Raw genomic sequence first — 21,542 nt, 5'->3', positions numbered from 1 at the left:
TTTGACGTGGCTTAATTTAGTTAACTTATTATGTAGGTATGGAAGATTTTTTGAAGTATAGTGATATACCATTTAATAGTATCATGTCATTAAATTTCATCTCGGCTCTAAACATTGCAAGGTAGTCCACACAGTTTCATTCGTACTTTAATATACAAATACTAAATATAATATAATATTAAGTTAGGTATTTTTTTTTAAGTAAATAGACTGAGCTAGCTATAATAATTTATAATAAGTGGTATAATAAGGTTAGTTTATTTCCCTACCAGTTAGGAATTACTATTTAGCGTATTATTGTATTTTTTTAATAGAAAGTTAATTAAAAAGTTATTTTCTACATAAATTCCTAGTTTATTTTATTTCAGATTCAATAGTTTATTCATGGTAAACACATAAAAAAATATTTACCCTAATATATTACCCTTAGGATTTCCCCAAAATTGCAACAATTTATATACTAAAAGTGAGTTAAAGTATATAAAGAGAAACTTTTTGGCGTATAATAAAATTCGAATAGGACCGTGTCTAATATTGAGTTTTTCAAATGCGTAGCGTGCACGTAATGTTGCGCTTGCGCATCGATTCTAACTGCTACGACTCGTAGCGTAAGCGTCTACGAAGTTTTGGGATACATTATTTTCAAATTAAAAAAAAAACCTGAAGCTATCCAAGTAAGTATTAAGAGACATCAATGTAAGTATATGAATGAAAAATATGTTTCAACAATTTCGGTATATTGTATAGTTTTATTGATAGACAGGTACAATAAATACCTAATCATAATTTCATAACACACGTAAACAATCATTCATCACAATAAAGTTACAAGCACATTAAGTTTGATGCATGTGTTATGTATATTACGTAGACTTTTTTTAAATACGTAGACTTTCTCAATCGGGAATTTACACGAATTGCATGTGCCCTTTAAAGCATGCCGTAAAGTTGAGTGCGGAAATGCTGCCGACTCGCAGCTCTCGTAATGTGATAGGTCGCATTTTAAAAAGTTTGTAAACAAAGTGTGACGTCGGCGCTCGCACGCCGCGCCGCCTGCACTGTACTCCGATAACTGTGGAAAGAATTCGGACTATAAATTAATGAGCGAAGGCGAGCCGAGTGGCGGCGAGCGCGGCCGAGCGCGGTCATACGACGCCACTTCTAGATCCCCCGTCCCGCGTCGCGAGCGGAATTCGCACGAGCGCCGCGCCTCCGCGCCCGGCTCCGCGCTCCGCCGCCGGCAGCCGTCAGACGGTTCAGTGTACGTGCGACCGCTCGCGGCCGAGGACGACCGCCGCGCCACGCGCTATACTCCGCTTATTACGCAGTAGCGACCATCGCCGACCGCGTGGACACTTCCGAACAACTTTTGATGCGAGTTTATGAAAACCCCAAACTGTGCAAAGTGCTAATCGAACCCTCAGTGAACTCTTGACAGTGCGAAAAAGTTATAAAGTGCTCGGAACTCGGAAGGACGCCTGAATTTGCGCAGCGGCCAAATATTGGGACCGGTGACGATCGTAGGCGACACGAAACGCGGTGTTACGGGCCACGTTACAAGGTTATCGCGCCTCTAGCCCGCCAGTGATGAATTGGAAAATCGGCGTATAGCTCACGTGGTTCACGCCCCGCCCCCGCCGCGCTCCGCGCTTATATTTAGCGAAAATCACCTCTCGGGAACGGCCCGACGGCCGACGCTCGGCGTACGGCGCTGTTTATGAACGTTACCGAGATACCACATGTTATTGGCTTCGAATAACAGAGCCGATAACGAGAAGACAGATAACCTCCCGTTGGAGCTCGGGTCCGACGACGTTCTGGAAATAGAAAAAAATCAGAAACGAGAGCGCACTGTGATGCTAACGGCCAAAGTCGGCACGCACCGCTGAGCGTGCGGATCGTCACAGCTACCGAAAAATTCCACTGAGCCGCTGTGTAGAGAGGCGGAGATGTCTCTGCAGGCGGGCGGGAGCTATACTAACCTGTGGTCGTCGCAGACGGCGCTGCAGGAGCTCGAGGGGGGCATGGGGGAGCTGGAGCCGCTGGGCGAGCTGGCCGAGGTGGGCTTCGAGCCGCAGCCGCGCGCGCGCTCCAACACGTGGCCGCTGCCGCGCCCCGACAACTTCGTCGACCCCGAGGACGCCGGCTCCAAGAAGAACTCCAACACCAATCTTTCCGGTAACATTTCCGCCCTCAAACACCGCTATTTAGGTCGGCCCGCGCGTTAGCGGCTCCAGTAACAAAACAAACTTGCAAGGAGCAAGTGGAGCCACATATTATTAGGTTCCTACAATGTATGCGTAGCGTAACTGATAAAAGAAATATTAAAATGATCACAACATAACATGTTTACAAGTTGGCCGCGCTATGAAGAGTCATGATAAAATGTGTTTGGTCGCAAAAAGTTTATCGAAGACAACTGCGTGGCACAATGTCAGTTGCTGAGTTGACCGTAACGTCCACAACACTGTAGGCATAGGTATAACGCAAGAATTACTTAAAAACAGTAGATTACCTACTTAAGGAATTCAATAATTAGGAATAAACAAATTACTAATACAGAACCATCTCCTTAATCTGAAATAACATCACTTAAACGACGTTTCTTGAATTCTGACCAATTAAGTCCTAATTGCAATTGCTGTAGAACATTGCGAGGAATCCACGGGTTGCTGGTTGCTGGACGTGTAATAACGTTTTCTAATAAAGCGATCGAGAAGCCTCCTGTGGATTTCCTGATAAGGGTCCTGGGGTTACGTTGGATCCAATCAGCGATACTTTCTCCGAACTAGAGTTAATTTACTTCTAAACGTGGACGCAACGCACACAGTAAAATATATATCTATAGCTGATACAGCTTTGCTATATCGAAAACTATAACCGCAAATGTGCACGGTATGCTTATTTTTCTTTCATATTTGAAGATTTCATTGAGCAATGCAGGTATAGTGCTCCATACTTGTTTTTGCTTTTTGTTCAAAAGAATCATCATCAAATTATGTAGTTTTGCGTCCACTCTTTGAAAAGTGTTTTATATTTTCTTTCATAATTTTTGGATGCCATTTTCGTTTATTTTCTCCAACAACTATCATTACATAATAGGAATTTACCTGTTGATCTCTAGATATCCAATATGTCTCCTTTTTTAATCCAGAAAGACCGCACTTAGAAAATAATTATGCGCTCCCAGAACTTAATAACAAACCCTAATGCATTGGCGCTCATGTTATTAACTTTGTTGACACTGGTTAAACAAGTATTTAGAATGAAAGAGTGATAAATTGATAATGTCTACCTTTATAAAATTTAACAGATTTCCTTACAAAGGTCCTTATTTTGTTTGCACTTCGTTTTGGAGGCCAATATCGAAGTTGGTCACTGAGCCAAGCTAATGAATTGAATTTTATAGCCCTTCTTTGACAAGAATCTTGTCAATATTTTTTTTACAAATTCCACCTATTTCTAACAGTCAGTTAAAATTCAGTCAGTAGCCGTATATCATCATAATATTCTCAATTCTATAGATAGGTACCAACTGTGTCATGATTGAGGCTCTTGTCCACGTGCATCGTATCAATTCATCATCACTGTCTCTGTTTATCTCTGCTGATACGTCCAAAGTTTATCTAAGGGATACTTATAAAGAGCATAAGGTCATTGCCTTTTTCCCATTATTGATATACCATAAGTGGTTTAATGTCCTATGATTTTACTTTAAACACCACCAAGTATCAAAGGATAAATTTTTGAGTCCATGTCAATTTTCTCGTGGCGTAAAAACATGAAATAAATTAACTCTAGTTTGAATCATATTGGACTTTTTTTATTTGTTCTAGAAGTATGCTTGTTTTACTGAAATAGTTTGTATATATTCAACTATTTGCAAAGATGCAAACTTTGTATCAGCTTACTAATACTAAAAAAAGTAAATGAGAAATTAAATCCATATTTTATATCAGTGGCAATGATCTAATCTATAAATTGATCAGTGACAGAGAATGATCACGCACAAATGATTTTTATTAGCCTACAGAACTTGAACCTTAATAAAACGTGGATAAATTTACATAACTATGCATTATATTTTACAAAATCAGTTACAGTTACAGAAATTATAAAGAAATAATGTATTTACACTATTTACTTAACCAAAATAAACGTCAACAATCCTAACTTGAGGTTTTAATGGCGTAGATGATCTGAAAAAGGATTAAAAAAGGCAACAAATAAGAAAATAAGATAAGTGAAGACTTAATTATTGTATAACATATCGAATACTCCAACGAATACTTTGACTACATACGAATCAGTGTTCGTTAAAGTATTCTACTTATATAATATATTATTATACATAATAGAATATAATATATAATAGTCTTTTACTACAAAATGTATTGTCAATAAACACAGTATCTAACAATTAAAACATTAACTACAACGCCATAATCAGATAACGAGAATATGAGGTCGATTCAGAAGGTCACTATTGTCAGTAACAATTCGCAACCTAAAAGTAATGCAACAGCCGGATGAACACTAGTCAAATACGGAGGGTACTCAGACCTGATTCTTCAAAACCCGAAGAAGTACCTCCTTCGTTTTTTCATGTTATTAAACTCAACTCACGTAGAATATTCTACTACTACTACTACTCCTTCCTTGTCGTATCCGATAAAGCCGACTCCATCAACAATTATTGTCCAGATAATGGCATGCTCTGATGTGGCTCGCAAACCCAAACGGCCTTGAAGATTATTCACCAAGAATATTCTAAGAAGTGGATGGTCTTGCGCTTTTTGGACAAAACTGTGCAATTTCCTAAATATCTTTTTTTCCCACAGGTGCCCCTCCTCTCCCCACAGCAGTGGGCAAAAAGAACTCATCCCGACGCAATGCCTGGGGCAACCTCTCTTACGCTGATCTCATCACCCAGGCCATCACCTCGGCACAGGACAACAGACTCACGTTGTCGCAAATCTATGAGTGGATGGTCCAGAACGTGCCATATTTTAAGGATAAGGGCGATAGCAATTCCTCAGCTGGATGGAAGGTAAGGAAGATTTTCTGTTTATGTTTTTTCCGCACTTATTTAAATGCTTCTTAGAACCTTAAAATCAAGGGTGTACAGGCATGTGACAGGCACCTTTTGGACGAGCTCACACCATCGTAGGCTACGTCTTTGCTTTTGGCTAGTCTGTGGCCAAGAGTAAGCCCATTTATAATAATAATAAAAAAAGAACTTGACAGGCCATGCACCATTGGAACCATTGTTAGGTGATAAAAATATAACCCTGCTGAGACTGCAGCAACCGTATAGTATTGTGGATGATTTCTTCCACGTGATAAAATAAGTGTAACATTTAAAAACACGCGACAAAATGCGATAGATGATGTCACTATCACGCTGATAAACTTATGACCATCGTAAATTGAATAGCAACAAACGTGAACTCTGAAAACAATATATTATGTTTTGGGGAAATCGTGAAAGAATTTATCGGGCCATAGATGCAAATACATAATGCAAGCTTCGATCGACATTTTCTGTAAGCGCATGCCACTTGGCTTGGTCCTCAAATTGACTGACGATTCTTAGCAATGAGAATGAGACAGTGAGCGTCCTTAGACAGACACGATATTTCCTGTCATCAAATTTATTTAACCTGTATTCACAAAAAAAACTCGTTGTTTCTTTAGATAATGGCTGAAAAGACGCTCATTCATATATAAACGGCGGCTTGATAGTACTACCTACTTATAACTAACATCATGACATTCACGAGGGCACGTGTCCCGGTTCGTATTACTAAGTCATTAAAGGTTATATTTCTCAAATTCTCGCGTAATCTTGAATGAAATGATATATTAGTAGTTTAGACTAACTGGATATCTACCTAAGCAGTTATGCGTTTTTAGTTGGTCAACATACCGTTATCCTCCTTACTAAGCATCTAAATTGTGTCGAGCAATAGACGGTATTAACCATTGTATCAATATCACACGGTCAAATGTCTTGTTTTTGTCAAATTATCACTTTTTCATAATCTACTTTGTGTAGGCATTAACAGCTCTCTACAAATTTTCCTAGCTGTATTACTGCTTGGGTATTGATAAGGCATTATCGTCATGTCCTTATCGCTGTTGCGTTTGACCTTTTAATAAGCCGATAAAGTTATAGCTCGGGATATATCCTTTTGATTTGCACTCATGACATCTATTTAATTTATAGACTTTTTTTCATGTTGCGTGTTTGCGTGAGTATGTCTGTGGGAGTGGAGGAATGAGTAAGTACTACAAAGGATTCGGGCGGTATTCGTTTCTGCAAATAGTGGATGTATTTCTCTGAAATACTACCTACTTATATTCTTAATGTGAAAGAAACTCTGTCCATGTACGACTGTTTCAATTTCACACTTGCAATGCTATTTCGTATATTTGTCCCGGAAACAACTTTGGATAGATTTGTCACAAAAGTCTGAAATCTCCACTCTAAGCAGAACTCGCAGAATAGAAGCTATTATATGATAATGACCAAAACATCATCATTCATCATTGATGATTATAATGACTCATGATGATGACAACCTTAACGCTGTGCAAAACACCATTCAATTTAATCAAATGATCTATAAAGATTCTACTATTAAAAAATCCCTAAACTCCAAACACGTGTATTCTAACTGCGTCTCAAAACAACCTGTCAAACATTCCACAACGTAGATACTAAAAGCTACTGGGCATAAATATTACACCTAGCTATTCATTCTAAGAAGCGCCATGCGTCTGTGCTCCTATTACTACCACTACCATTAGTCGAAATTCTCTCACAAGACCAACATAAGTGAGTCCTAACACTTATACATATTGCTACTGGTCTCGATACTAAAGATACAGTGGATCACCTAGATGAGACTCAGGGTCTTCGAGAATACGCAGTCTGGTCAAACTGCGCAGTGTCACCACAGTTATCTATAAAATGATTGATATAAAAAGATAAAGAGCGATGCCTTCTCTAAAGCGCTGTCCATTGAGTTACGCACAGGCGCCACGTCAGGCGAGTCATACTAAATCAGCAATGGAATGTGTACGCCTGAAGCGGATTGGTTGTTGATAAACAGTGATCGCATAATGCGACACGCCCTCATTTCAGCCTCGTATTGTAAAATCAGACTGATTTTTTCCTCTGAGACGACACTGCTACTATTATTTACAAGTATTCCTTTAGAATGACACTGTAAAATTACAAAATTAAGGAGCCTTGACACGAATCTTTTCAAATCTGAAACATACCGGCAGCGTTTCCATGTGAGGCGCAATTCAAACAGGCATAAGCTAATTAAAGCATAAGTAATCCAAGATGAACAGCCTCTATCCAAAATTTAATGTCACTCTCGGGTTGAACTCGATTTAATAACATTATTTACGTCGGAAAAATGTAAAATGTTTCTAAATAGCGTTCGACGCGCCAGTGACATTCAATATGTATACAAATAGCGAGAATTTAGTGTTATATAACCTTTATACAGTACCGGGTTACTCGTGTGCCTTATTACTGTTTTTACACAGTTTACATATGCAAATAACTAAAATGTAAATAATATTTCATGTAATCTACGACTTTGACGAGTGACGACTCTGTGACGTTGCTGCTTTTTTATACTACTGATCCAATATAGTATATTAATACACTTTAAACTATACATGTTTAAAAGTTCCTGCTACTATAATATACAATTACATTAAGTCTTAAAAATCTTATCAACAACTATACCGACGAATAAAAAAAAAGGAATAATCAAAGATAGGTTGTAAGAACGTAATGCGTGGTACGTTATCAACACGTGGCTAAAGCTCTATTGTATTATACTTATACTCGTATCTCTATTTTTGGCCAGTTCCTTCCCAAAGATTTCCTTAAACCAAAACACAAAAACTGCTTATCACAAGAAGATTCGCGCAGGGTCAATATTCCACGTCACATCGAACGTAAGCAAATCAAACGCTCAAGCTGTCCAGTATAAATCCATTTTCCGATTGTAGTATTATTTGTATAGATACACGGGTATAATTATACTGGTAATGTGAAGTTCGACTAATACAGCGATGGGAATACACGAACACCGTGACCTTCAAAGGCCTACCCGTGTCAGCGATTAATGTTTACGCATACAATGCCCATTTAAACGGAAATTTCACGCTATTCGAAACCTTAATACCTCATAATACAGACTAGCCGAACTTGTTACAGTCATTGTGAGTTTACTTAATTAGCAACGTCGGAATCATCTGTTTCTTTCGTCTGTATATACGCGGTACGGGTGCGAGCGAGATACAGAATCACGTGGAATCTTGTACGTCTTACTGAATTACGATATGCGGAAGTTAAAGAGTATTTTAATGCAGTTTAAGATTTTAGAAATAGACCGGTTTTACGTTTGAGTGAGTGAGAGTTAATTTGAAAGCTAAAGATGGATTATAGGATTATGGAAATTGTTTGAACATGATTTTCCTTCACTTGCGAATGGTTTCCTAGAGAGTGAGACATAACTAAATATTGAACGACGTACATCTCGAGACTACTTAAAGAAATATTATGTATAATATTTAAAAAAATATTATAGTAGTGAATAAACGGGATACTTTTATAACACCACTAAGGCGATACTTCTGAATTTAGTAACCGCAAATGACCTAGCTATAAGCGTAAAACATAATTAGGCAATTAATCCTACGAGTATAACCTATCGAACGGTATTACTATTTTTTTTTAATAAATATAAATAAAATGAGAAATTATAACTATAATTTATATTTTCTCGAAACGTTTAATCTGAAGGAAAAATGGGACTACAGAACCCCCATAAAAGAAATTTCTAGCCGTTGCTTGACCGTCCGCTCTGTTCTGCATAAATCTACTTTGCAACGCGATTTCAAAGTCGAATTTCTTGCCAGTGAAATCCTTGCAGCCATATCGATGTCGTTTGAATGAATAGTAAATGCAACCGTTAGCTGGCCCATTCCAAACGCCAAAAACTACTACCAGTATTACTGGATCTTCTAAGTCCTTACTACTTATATGAGGTGTTGTAGAATGTTACACTAGTTCTCATGACCGGATGTCTCGGGGAGTGGCTGTAATGACGCGATGGACCGTTAGTACGCTCTCCGCAGATCCTTATGCCTACACACGTATGTGAGTTTGAATCTTGAAGATATAATATGGTTTATCTATGATATGTTCCTTAGCTATATGTTTATCCTTGGATATGTTTGATAATTACTTTTTATCGTATATATCGATGGCATGATTCACACGTGTAGTTTCCTTGTGTACCACCCCAAAAACTTCACCACTTTACTGGTGTTTCATCTCTGATCTGCTCATTTATTTAAATATTATATCAGCTCACCGAATGCTAATCAATTAATTTAACTCAATATAGAACTTTGTCGATATTGCTCAATCATTGTCGACATTTATATTAGGTTTCTGAGTACCTATTGGTAAACAGGATCTCGTAACGCCACAACGATGTAGTACGAGTATATTGAGGGTATTTCCAATCTGCGATAACCTCCCAAATGTCCATAAATTGTTGGTAAATGTGCCACAGTGTGAACCTTGTGCTACGCAGGAGAAATGCATTACGCATTCCACCCTCTTGCACTCCGCCCAGGGAACGGACCTGGGACGGTTATGTGAGACTCCCTATGCTGAAGAGACCCTTGGTTTACCGACTAAAACCCGTCTGTCGCCGTCTCCTTGACATAATGTCGCGGTCCTGCAGGGTTAGCATATGATTGGCGCGAGCGAGAGTGTGTCGCCGCGAGATAGACTACCCGTCCTTATGTCATTAATACGATTAGAAGACGTGTGATCTATCACGCCTAAGTACTATTCTGCAACCTGTGTGCCACGCCTACTGCAACTTGTTTCTGGCAACACCCCCCCCCCCACACACACACATTGCGCCCAAATTAACAATGAAAACGAATTAATCGTCCAAGAACAAACGTATGCTATCGCGGGCTGTGCAAATACATTTGTTATCGCAACAAGATGGCGCGAGTTAAATCAATGTAACCTCAATAATTACTTATTAAGAAAGGTCTCGACTGGAATTTTCCAACGATTATAATTGTGGGACCCTTTGTGATTGTTTGTTGAAATTTGAGCTGAAACAATCAATAAGCAAAGACTTACAGGTGTTTTATGTGAGGTTATCTCAGAATTTAGGTACGATAAACAAGTTCAAGTTCATTTAGCGACAAAGGAATCTAGTTTGTTACTGTATTAGCAATCATAGCATCAATAGTTAGTTCTGCGTAAAATACTCGTAAATATAGAAGTGGCAAGTTATGACGTCACTCAGACGCCATTGTAATCATTGTCAAGTTTAGGTGTATTATGGTCGCATTTATCGCACGTGATAATGTTGATAATAGACAGTGCACCATTTACAAAAACAGTCACTTGATACCGCTTTTGCAAGATATTATGTTGTTTTAGTTAGGCTGTGTTATTAACTTGACCCTTTAGAACACTTACTACTTGTTACAAATACTTGCTAGTTACCACTTACCAGCTATAAAGCACATTCTTCTTGACTAATGCTGAACGTAGTCTACTATAATCTTGATATCAGACTCAACGCCACGTTAAGTTTATAAAACATACGAAATTGAAAAAAAAAACTACCAATAAATAAAGTATAGGCAATTAGCAACTACAAAGATTGAAAAAAATACGTTTGTACGGAGACCAAGCTTACTGCAGACTTAAAACACGATTTATCGAGAAACAAATACTTGTAATATACGTATAATTGGAGCACTTAACCAACCAATCGTTAAAGCTGCCCATTAACGCATAATCTGATGTAATCAGTCTTCGAAGAACGAAGCCCTTGAATATAGGTGCAACTGGTGCAAGTGTATTCGTTGTGGTGCATGCACAAGACGGATACACAGATCAATACAACAAGATGGCCCTTACAGGGCGACTCGTGGTCACCAAGCATACGACAAATCAGGTTTATAAAAGTTTGAACGCGTGCGACACCGATCAGTAGCGCCCAAGTATACGACCCGCTAACAGTCTCCGTGTCCGCTCGGGAAAAAATCTTAAATAATCAATTTTGGTTGCAAACAATGGTCTCTTACAGCATAAAGTGGTGTGGCAAGTCTTCTAACACTTCTACATGTAAAAAAGATGGAACAACATTCCACAGTTAAGTCAAATTAATTATTTTGTTGAATATTGTTTATTGTCCGCGGAGTTCATTTATACTGGTCAATATGGTTGTGCTGAGCGGCGCCGAGGCGCGTCCATCCCTATTTACCGAGTTAACAATGTGATATGCTATCCCTTTCACGTAAACGACTAGGCATGGGGCCATGTTAGTTTATATCTGTTGCGGGAACTTCGTACTGCCGTTCGTACCATGTGCTACCATTTTATGAAATATAAAAGAAAGCAGATTTGTAATAGTGAATAATTATCTAGAATCTGTAGAGTCTGTAGTGGTATTTAGTTCATTGATTAGTTTCGAATATTTAGTTGGTTATTTAACTTAGTAAACGTAAGTAAAAATGCACAGTTTAGTTATTAGTTACTAGAATGATTTTTATTGAGATGCTATCACAATTATCATCCTCCTTGCGTTATCCCGGCATCGGCATTCGCCACGGCTCATGGGAGCCTGGGGTCCGCTTTGGAAACTACTACCAAGATTTGGCGTAGGCACTAGTTTTATGAAAGCGACTGCCATCTAACCTTCCAACCCGAAGGGTAACTAGGCCTTATTATAATTTAATTTTAATATTATAATTTGTTGCAAAACAAATTCACCACAGTACTGGTACCGGTACCATTGTCTATAATAGACATGTCCCATTCCCATCCCTACTGCTAATCATAAAGGCGCGCCATTATTTGAAACGACCAATGGCAGCAACGTGCGCGCCCGCCTCACCCCGCAAGGATTGGTGATTTGCGTCTCGAACAATATCGCTTGCATTTGGCTTCTAGTGGGGTGTTCTGTGGACGGATAGGAGAAATAATAAGGACTTACAATGTAGGGAACATATCAAATTATTTTATTAAATATTTTTTGATTTGTTTTTTTTTTGTGTAGTAACACTTAGTAGTAGATATAACTTATAATCTGAAACAGATACCATGCACTGAAGAAAATGCGATCAAGCCCAGAAGCCCACTGGTGGCGAAGCCACCGTGATAACATACACTAGAGAAATTTCGACGGGTATCTCGGCGGTCGAGGTGGTGTAACGGTTTAGCACGTCAGCCGCGATGGACCCGGATTCGATTCCCGGCTTTGCCACCAGTGGGCTTGATCGCATTTTCTTTAGTGTATGGTATATATCTATTTCAATGTTTAAATGTTTAACTTCATTGGTCACGAACGTTATAATAATTATTACGGATAATATCATTGTTGATCCATGAACCAAAAAAGATGTGAATACTGAATTGTATGAAAACCTTGACTCATTTGTGCTTATGGTCGTTATTATTTGTACCATCTACCTATTATAAAATGCTTTTGTTATGTTTGACCATACTCCGAGGGGTGGATATGTAGGTCATATTGAACACCTTTTGCTGTAGCGGCCAATTTTAACACTCGAAAAAAAACGCTGTTCCATAGAAAAGGATTGATGTGTGATTCACCTAAATGTTTGTGCTTAATTTGAACTAATTAGTCTTCGAGGAACGAAGCCGTTGAATATGAATGCAAGTGAATTTATTGTGGTGCATGCACAAAACGGCTAGGGGCAAAATAAAGATACAATGTTTTAAAAGTCGGACTAAATTGATTTGGTAATTCCAGTTGGGACTTTTGTGTTATCTATATATTACACAGAATTAAGATTTTTGACGGAAAAAATAAGTAACTGGTGGGGAGTTTTATTTATAACAATAACTCATTCACTACCGAGGTTTTCCCCATGTTTTGTTGTGAGATGAGCACAGATAATGTTCCTGAGTCTTCACAACACAATCCTTCTTCAGTTTATCATGGGACCCAGGGTGGACTCAGGCAATCTATGTAAGAATGTTCACATGCCTTTATTTATCTGTATTAATTAGTGAGGTACGACGTCTTTAACAGGGAATTGTCTCTGAGGAGAGCAGGAAGGTGTTTATTGATGCATTTACGTTAGTTATGCATGCCTGCACCCACGTGCTCGCCGCTTTTCTGATAGCGATAAGTGTAGGATAAATCGCTTTTCATTATCGCTAAGATACGCAATTATTAACGAATTTGTATTTTATAATTGAGGTAGTAGTAGTATCAGTACTATGAATACAGTTTGTTGGTGGTGGTGGTGATGTAATTTTTTTTATGGATATGGTCGGTCACTGTTGACAGGTCAAATAGATAAGCGTTCATAATAAAAAATTATAACGTTCAAATTGCCCTTTTAGCACCTTTTTTCACCAAAGGTGCTTACCTAACTGCCTTCTTTCATAAGGAATAAGAATATCTACTACAAAACAATCATCAAAACATCAACCACCATAAAATTGTTGAAAAACTCGACTCAACGGCATTTATAAGCGGATAGAACCATCGCAAGATATCTGATAACAGCCTTAATAAAGTGAAATTGGAAGCCAGTTTAAATACTTGAATTTATTCCACTGTTCTACCTATATCTTATCGTAAATGTGTGAGTGACTGACAACAGGCGAGTAATACCGTGATTTATCACTAGAATTCCAATTTGTACAATATCCATTGCTGCATCAATACAATTGAGTAACCTAATTCGTGTAACATGAGCAACAATGTACTTCGCTGCAAAGAAAAATGACTCGACTCGAATTTGAAGTGATGTTACTGGATAGCGACTGGCCTTGATATGGTGTATATTTAAACGCTATCGGCATAATGTTTAACCAAATAAGTCGGGACTCTGGTTATCTACTAAATGGTGTTAAATTGGTTTGAGCGCTCGATAATGTTATTCCTGTATTCGTTCCAATTCAGGTGATAATTTTCTAATTTTACGGTACTAATCATAACTGACAAGGGAACAAACCTAACTGAATTACATGTTTTATACGGGTGTGTAATGATTGATATAACTTTTTTTGGTATAGTAACATTTGATATAACAACATTTGGTATATATTTAAAGGATATAACCACTCATTTAACATAATTAACATTTGGTATTACCACAAAATATCTACTTTTATATTGTATAATAATAATTTCGTATAACACTTATTTAAAATAACCGTTATATGGTATTACTATCTATTGATATACGACTAGTATAATATAACAAGCAAACAGTATAAAACATTTCATAAATTAATTTTATTCTTTTTTGAAGGGATCACAGTTCTAACCTAACCTAACCTATTTTTCTGATAGCAGTACCTACATATGTTTAAGGGTCACAGATCTAACCTAACCTAACCTATTTTTCTGGTAGCAGCGCGTTGTGTGTAGAGGTCACAGTTCTAACCTAATCTACTTTTCTGATAAATGATGGATCTAATTTATTGTAAATTTTTTTTTATTCTAACTGTGCTTTAGACAGAATTTGTGTTATACAATTTATTTGTTATCGGAAATAAGCATTATACTCAAAGTATATATGTTATAATAAATGTTATTCGAATAAATTATCATTATATTAAATAAGAATTATACAGGGTGTAACAAAAATAGTGGTGATCCCTTTAAGGGCGTATTCAGTATTGTATTCTCATCAGGAAAAGTAGAAGAAAATTTTTTTTTTCGCGAAAAAGTTTTTACCTTTGTATGGCGGTTCGGCCGATTCTCGCGGCCCGGCCCATACAAAAATGAAAATTTTTTTCGCGAAAAAAAATTTTTCTTCTACTTTTTCCTGATCAGAATTCGATACTGAATACGCCCTTAAACGGATCACCACCATTTTTGTTACACTCTGTACAATTTGTTAGTATATTATTTGTTGTTATATGATTCAATAATTATATCAAATGATCGTTATTACGACTAAAAATATATCAAAAAAAGTTATATCGATCGATACGCACCCGTTTTATACAGAGTTATAACTTGCGCATAAGTGCGTTTTCACATTATCCGATCCGATATCGGATGTAGGACCGATATCCCATACATTACAGGCGCCATCTTGGATTTCTTCCATTAAATCCTTCCGACATCCGATATCGGATCGGATAATGTGAAAGCGGACTAATATAAAGTATTTATATGGTACAGTCTAGTATAAAAATATACGTGTAACAAAAGTTCTTAATTCGTCGACAAAAGAGCTAAGTTAGATATTTTGAGCAACTTTTATACATCCATATTTTTATACTAAACTGTAGGTACTTATCTACATATCTCGTGTTTATAAAGATTATTTGCCTATTTGCGCAAATTTTTGTCTACTTCTGTTATCTTAGTACCTAATCTTTGACGCTAGTTCCGGCTGTCATAGAAAATTCTACACACTATCTAAATCTGGTTCCCTACGCTTAATACATAAATTAATAAAGATTTTATTTATAGACATCACGACTTAAACTTGGAAGCAATAAAAAGTAATGAAAGTTATGTAGAGGTCTTAGCAATTGTATTAATACGAAATATTGTCAGCATAATTTTACTCGTGCTTCAAAAATAAAATATTTAGTTAAAAAATCTTTTCTGGTAGGTATAAAGATTTATTCGCAGTATTCGCACACAATTTTAAGAGTTGAGTTTTCGTTTTGGGCTTACATAAAATTTGTGCTTTTATAGACTTTTTCTAATGTATAATTTTAAGTATATTATTCTAAAAACCGAAGCGCAGTTCTCTATGTCATAAGCTGTCAGTAGAATTAGCCTCTTGACTTAGATGCTTCACTTTCACACTAGATTCCAGATCAAAATAGATAATGAAATGAATACTGAAAAGATAATAAAGGTTCGAAGATATAATTACCATTGTCGTGTCAGTCATCAATTTTCACAAAGCGCTAATGGATATTTAATTTCTTCATCCTCTCGGTGAACTAACGGTTGCATGTAAAACTGTACATACTTGATAGTTATTGAGAATAGATAGGTATCTAAAGTAAGCTAGCCAAGTACGTTTATATTAAGAGGATACGGTAGCGAAAATGCTAAAATGGAAAGGAGCCCCCCTTTCAACTTGGGAATTTTAGTTAAATATACAAGTGTTATTAACTAGATCTATCGAAAAAAAATTGTCCATTAAGAATAACTCAGTCAAAAGATATTTCAAAAAATCTTTAAAATCGAGGTTCCGCTCTCGACTCTTTCCTCCTTCAAAACTTAATCAATCGGAACGAAATTTGAGAATATGAATAATAATGAAATAATCTATGTCGGACCGTTTAGATTTTTTGGTTAATTGTTACCAATCTTGAGTATCACACCTTTTTTTGCGCCACAATGAAAAAGGCCGTTTTTGGAAATTTTTTATTGGCTCTAGAGTCTTTATAAAGCAGAATATCAAAAAAATCAAAACGGTCCGACACAGATAAAAATAATAACAATCTGTGTTGAAAAAATCATTGCTCTATCTTCAAAAACCAGGGAGGAAATAGTCGAGAGCGTTTGTATGGAGAATTGACCCCTACCGTCTCGTCTTAACGGAGTGCCTCGTGTTTCTTTCAAAACTTTAAAGACGTTTTCCATCTTACTAGTTATTTTTGTCATTCGTTCAGGCAAATACTTACGCCTGTATTCCCATATGTAATAGGCAGAGCACGTGAAACTGTTCAAGTTTCAGTGCTACTCTTACCAATTAAGGGGCTGAAAGAAACTTTTTTGTATTATAGAAAATCCTATTTTATTTATTCGATATCGGAACGTCGAGACCACTCACAAGTTTGAGTGAAAATTAAAACACGTAACACCCAATACTGAAAAAGAAAGTTGTACAGGTGGTAGGGCCATCGAAATACTTCGAAAAAGGTGCCACAAATCAAAAACGCGACTTATAAATAAAGTTCCGCTTCAGCTGAAGGCGTAACGAGTTTAGTTTAACCTTGGCTATAAATTTACCGATACACCGCTCCAATTTGATATGAAACCGAGTCCTAGGAGGGGTTGCAATAGAGGCTGCACGCCACCTTGCCTTGATTGATTTATACCTCTTGTTTGTCACGACTCGATTTATTTGAATTCCTGCCAGGGCCGGGGCGGCCAACGGATTAATATCGCCCGGCCTCCTCTATATATCCCCGACTTTCGGCAATAATTCAATATTTCATCCTTCGAGGCGGGACCTACGCTGTGAATTAACATACAAATGTCAATCGTTTCATGAATAAAAATGTATTGGATTTAGTGGAGTGACTCGCGCGAACGGCGAACGTTTAGAGGGTTGCGATCCTAACTGCTTATAGCGTAAATCGTAAACATCGGATCGTTTTGATTTCGTTTTGTAAAGTACTGAGGATTTACTGTACATCATCTACATCGAAACTGTCTGAGTTTATGGTCGGAGGTCGCAAGCAAAGATTCAACACGCGCGCCTGTCGAAAGTAAAAAGTTGCATTTCGGCACGGCAACTCTCTTAAATGCTGAATAATATTGCATTTTTATCAACAGGTTTAGAAAACAAAGATAACATGCTACACCATATTGATAAAATTACTTGATAACACAAGTAAAATGAAAAAGCAGTTATCTACGAAACTTTTGATGAATGGATATTTTTATAGTTATTTGTTATACAAGGGGGCAGAGTTGTATTTTAACGCCGAGTGTGGAATTGAAAAACGAGCTAGTGAAAGGATTCTATAGTTGAACCACGAGCGAAGCGAGTGGTTCGAGAATAGAATCCTGAACTTGCGAGTTTTTTAACACACGAGAAGTAAAATACATTTGCACCCGAGTGTAACACAAAACTTTTCCCCTCATTATAGCGAGGAAACTACAACGCAAAAAATGCATTTATCACTGCTTCCTACTGGAAATCACACAGGTGGTAAATCATCTTCATTACTAGATTCACCTACTTTTATCAATTTTAAAGCAGTTAATTTGACTTTATTCAAGGTCAAATTACTTTACCCACTAGTGGATAAAATACGTTTTTATCCGCTAGTATTGAAGGACAAAACACGTGTTTCTGAGCTAGTGAGGGGAAAAAACTTATGACTATTGTTTCTATGAGAAATAATAGGTAAAACAAAACGAAGGCGTCCAAATCCACGGCGTAGATGTCGCTAGAGGTTAAAAAGTATTGAAATCTGCCATCCGGAATCATACAAATTATTATTATTATTATTATTTAATAAGCAGGCAGGCAGTTAAAGAACTGATATAGCCTGTATCCAGTGATCATTGTGACAGTAATCATAGCCGAGTTGTAGATGTGATGTGCTTGTCTAGTCTATTTTTAAACTGATTCACATTTTGTGCTGAGACCACGTCCTCTGGGAGCTTGTTCCAAGATCTCACTACTCGATTGCTCAAAAAACAAAATTGCAAAATTGGGAAAAAGAACGAAACAAGGAGTTATTAATCCATCAAACGCCTTGTTCCAGATCTGTCACTGACAATTTAAACTGTAATTAACAGTACAACAAATTAATTAAGTTGTTAATTCAGTAGAAAATTATTGACAACGGCAATTCAGGGGTTAAAGTATGTTACTAAATATTCTTAAAACCTAAAAGCCTGAAGAATCAATCAAGCAAGTTGTGGAATAGAGAGCTTCTGAGGTGTTTCCCTTGCGCTATGACATGAGGTTCTTCAAGAAGCAGGTATTTAAGGTTCTCAAAGGTCGGCAACGCATAAGTGGCTCCCCTGATGTTGCTTATGTCCATAGGCGGCGATCCCAGCGATCAGCTTCCCATCAGGCGTTTCGTTCTCGTCTGCTCGTTTGCTGCCTATTTCATAAAAAAATCAAAGACCGTGACCATACCAAGGCAACGCTACACTGTTCTGTCATCTTGATAGTTATAAATAGACGTAGCAGAGGCGTGTAGGTGTGTGCTTTTTCAATTGACGTCTTTACTGTTACGCGGAAGTGTTCTTTAGGGTTCCATATTGAAAGGACCAAAGGTGAGTACTTATATGCTACCGTTATTTTCTTAGCACATATATAAATTACTAGCTTTTGCCCGCGGCTTCGCTCGCGTTAGAAAGAGACAAAAAGTAGCCTATGTCACTCTGAATCCCTTCAACTATCTCCACTTAAAAATCACGTCAATTCGTTGCTCCGTTTTGTCGTGAAAGACGGACAAACAAAAAGACACGCACACGGTAATGCTAAGTTAGGTCCGATAACTGTTTGAGGTAACAGAATAAAAGAAGTTGCTGCAATACACTCACCACTCACGCACGACTACAAAGAGAACCGAAATAATAAGTATTGTTGTACAATCAAATCCAATACTTAAATCACGTGACAGTTGTTACTCTGTATACTCCAGCCATTGCCAGTTTGTGCCCTGCTTCTAAAGAAATGTTTTCATATAAAACATCATACAACATACCTACCCTCGATAAAGAAGCGCCGACTAACGAAAATGTGAGACACAAGCTAAGCGAGTTACTTTTTGTTAACAACTTACGCTAATTGGAGGGACCCAATTTCTGAAAATGCCCTTAATAATAGCAGAAAATCCTAAAATATACAACCGCGGTTCGCACTTGTCTTGCTTAAGTAAAACCGTTCCAAGCCTGAATTCGCTCGCCAGGCGTCTCAAAAATTCCACTACGTCTTTATCTTCCAGCATCTAAAACTAGTAGGACCGGTTTATCATTTCGCTTCATAGTTTAGGTATATTCTCGCATACTTACGTAATGACGCTCACTCGCATTCCGAGGCGGATTTAAATGAAATTCAGCAAATGAAATGGTATGCGTACCTGTCCAGGTCTGGTATGAATTATTATTCTGTGGAGGTTATTTATATTGTGGACAGATTTTAAGCTAGTTTTCCCATTACGCATATGTCGCATTCAAATTTTCAAAATATTCATGTATGTATTTATCAGGAATCACTGTACCTACACTGAGATTTTTTGTTTTAATGTAACGAAATGTTTTTTTTTGTTAGGTACTTACCTAATTATATTGAAACGAGAATTACGTTGACGTACATCCTAACCATTGTTTTAATGTTTTTACGAACTGTTAAAGAAATTAAAACCACTTCGCTATTAGGAATATCAAATAAGTACATATCAATGTGATAAAAAAACTAAATGGTTCAGAAATCAGATTCCTTGACCTTATCATCCATTTAGACTATTCAAGGACATGAATACTATCGATACATTGTTAACTACAGAGAGTTCAATGAATTCAGGGAATCGGATCTTTTCAAATATAGATCGTTGGGTAAACATGCTTCATGCAAAGACTCCATCAGTACTTACCATCATCGGGCCTACCACACTAGTGTGGTACAGCTTATCTCCTCAAAAACCTCTTTAACCAACCGCAGGTGATGTCGTGGTCAACGCTTTACCTCTCTCCAATAAAAGAAGACGAAAATCGTATGCAAGTTCTTGAACCGTCTAATTGGGGCTTTATGCTAAAGGGCAGCCAACGCAAAGGCCGCGACCTCAGCTAATTAGTTAGGAACTGGACGAGACTATAATTGCGCTAATCACGAAATCGTGGAAGATGGCCGATTTCCGAGCGGACTGCCACTCACCGACCTTTACTGCTGACGTAGGGACTGTCGCCGACACAACGTTCCTTATTATTACGTAAAAAGCAAAAAATTAAATTAACACATCATTTGTAAGACGGAAATTTCAAAATCAAAAATGACAAGTTCTAGAATAAAAAATTGTGTAAAATACGTGTATTTTTAACCCCCCACGCAAAAACGACGGGGTGTTATACGTTTGACGTGTCTGTCTGTCTGTTTGTCTGTCTGTCTGTGTGTATGTCTGTCTGTAGCATCGTAGCTCCCGAACGGATGAACCGATTTAGATTTATTTTTTTTTGTCTGTCTTTTTGTCTGTTGTTCTTTTCCATGTTTAATGAAAATCGGTATACTATGTCGCGATTGGGGGTTTTTTCAAAATTTTAATTTTGTGGTTAGGTTGGCTCAATTGATGCTTAATCGACAGCAACTATAAACATGGGGGTTATTCCAAACGCAGGTTAATCACATTATTATGTCATCCAGCATTTTAATTTTGTGGTTAAGTTATTAGACTCACAAGTCGTAAAAGCGTCCGAGGAGTTTAACGTTACTAAGTAATTCAGTGAAATATTCTTCAAAACTGTAATTCAATGGTTTCTCCTTAAATAGTTACATGTTTTTTACAAGACTACCCAAAAACAAATTGTAATGTTCTCAGCTTCAATCGCATCAGTGTCATAAGTTGCCTTGGCGCCGACTTCACACTGTCATTGTCGGTTAATATTTTTGAATACTTTTTTTCGACTTTAGCACGCGTGTGCACGTAACTGTACTTGCGATCTAAGATTATCATAACCGGTCGCTCGAGCGATTATGCTAATAGGCTAATTACAATCCGGTATAAAGAGCGCATTGTAAGTAAAATGGCTAATTTATTGAGA

At 37.4% G+C, this 21,542-nt stretch overlaps 1 protein-coding gene across 2 annotated transcripts in view; it reads left to right on the top strand.

Moving 5' to 3' along the window:
* Positions 1 to 1,264: 1,264 nt before the first annotated feature.
* LOC125224914 (forkhead box protein O) overlaps positions 1,265 to 21,542 on the top strand; it is a 156,191-nt gene continuing 135,913 nt past the window's right edge. The window contains exons 1-2 of one of the 2 annotated variants that reach the window (XM_048128432.1): positions 1,265 to 2,178; positions 4,842 to 5,050. In XM_048128432.1, the coding sequence (XP_047984389.1) occupies positions 1,950 to 2,178; positions 4,842 to 5,050 (438 nt within the window). In that variant the 5' untranslated portion in view covers positions 1,265 to 1,949. The remainder of the gene's footprint in view (positions 2,179 to 4,841; positions 5,051 to 21,542) is intronic. The other variant, XM_048128431.1, reaches the window with a different exon arrangement.

This window comes from Leguminivora glycinivorella, chromosome 3, assembly GCF_023078275.1.
Source record: "Leguminivora glycinivorella isolate SPB_JAAS2020 chromosome 3, LegGlyc_1.1, whole genome shotgun sequence".
Taxonomy (NCBI): Eukaryota; Metazoa; Arthropoda; class Insecta; order Lepidoptera; family Tortricidae; genus Leguminivora; species Leguminivora glycinivorella.
The sequence above is the reverse complement of the archived record's forward strand: the minus strand, read 5'-3'. Positions and strand labels throughout refer to the sequence as shown.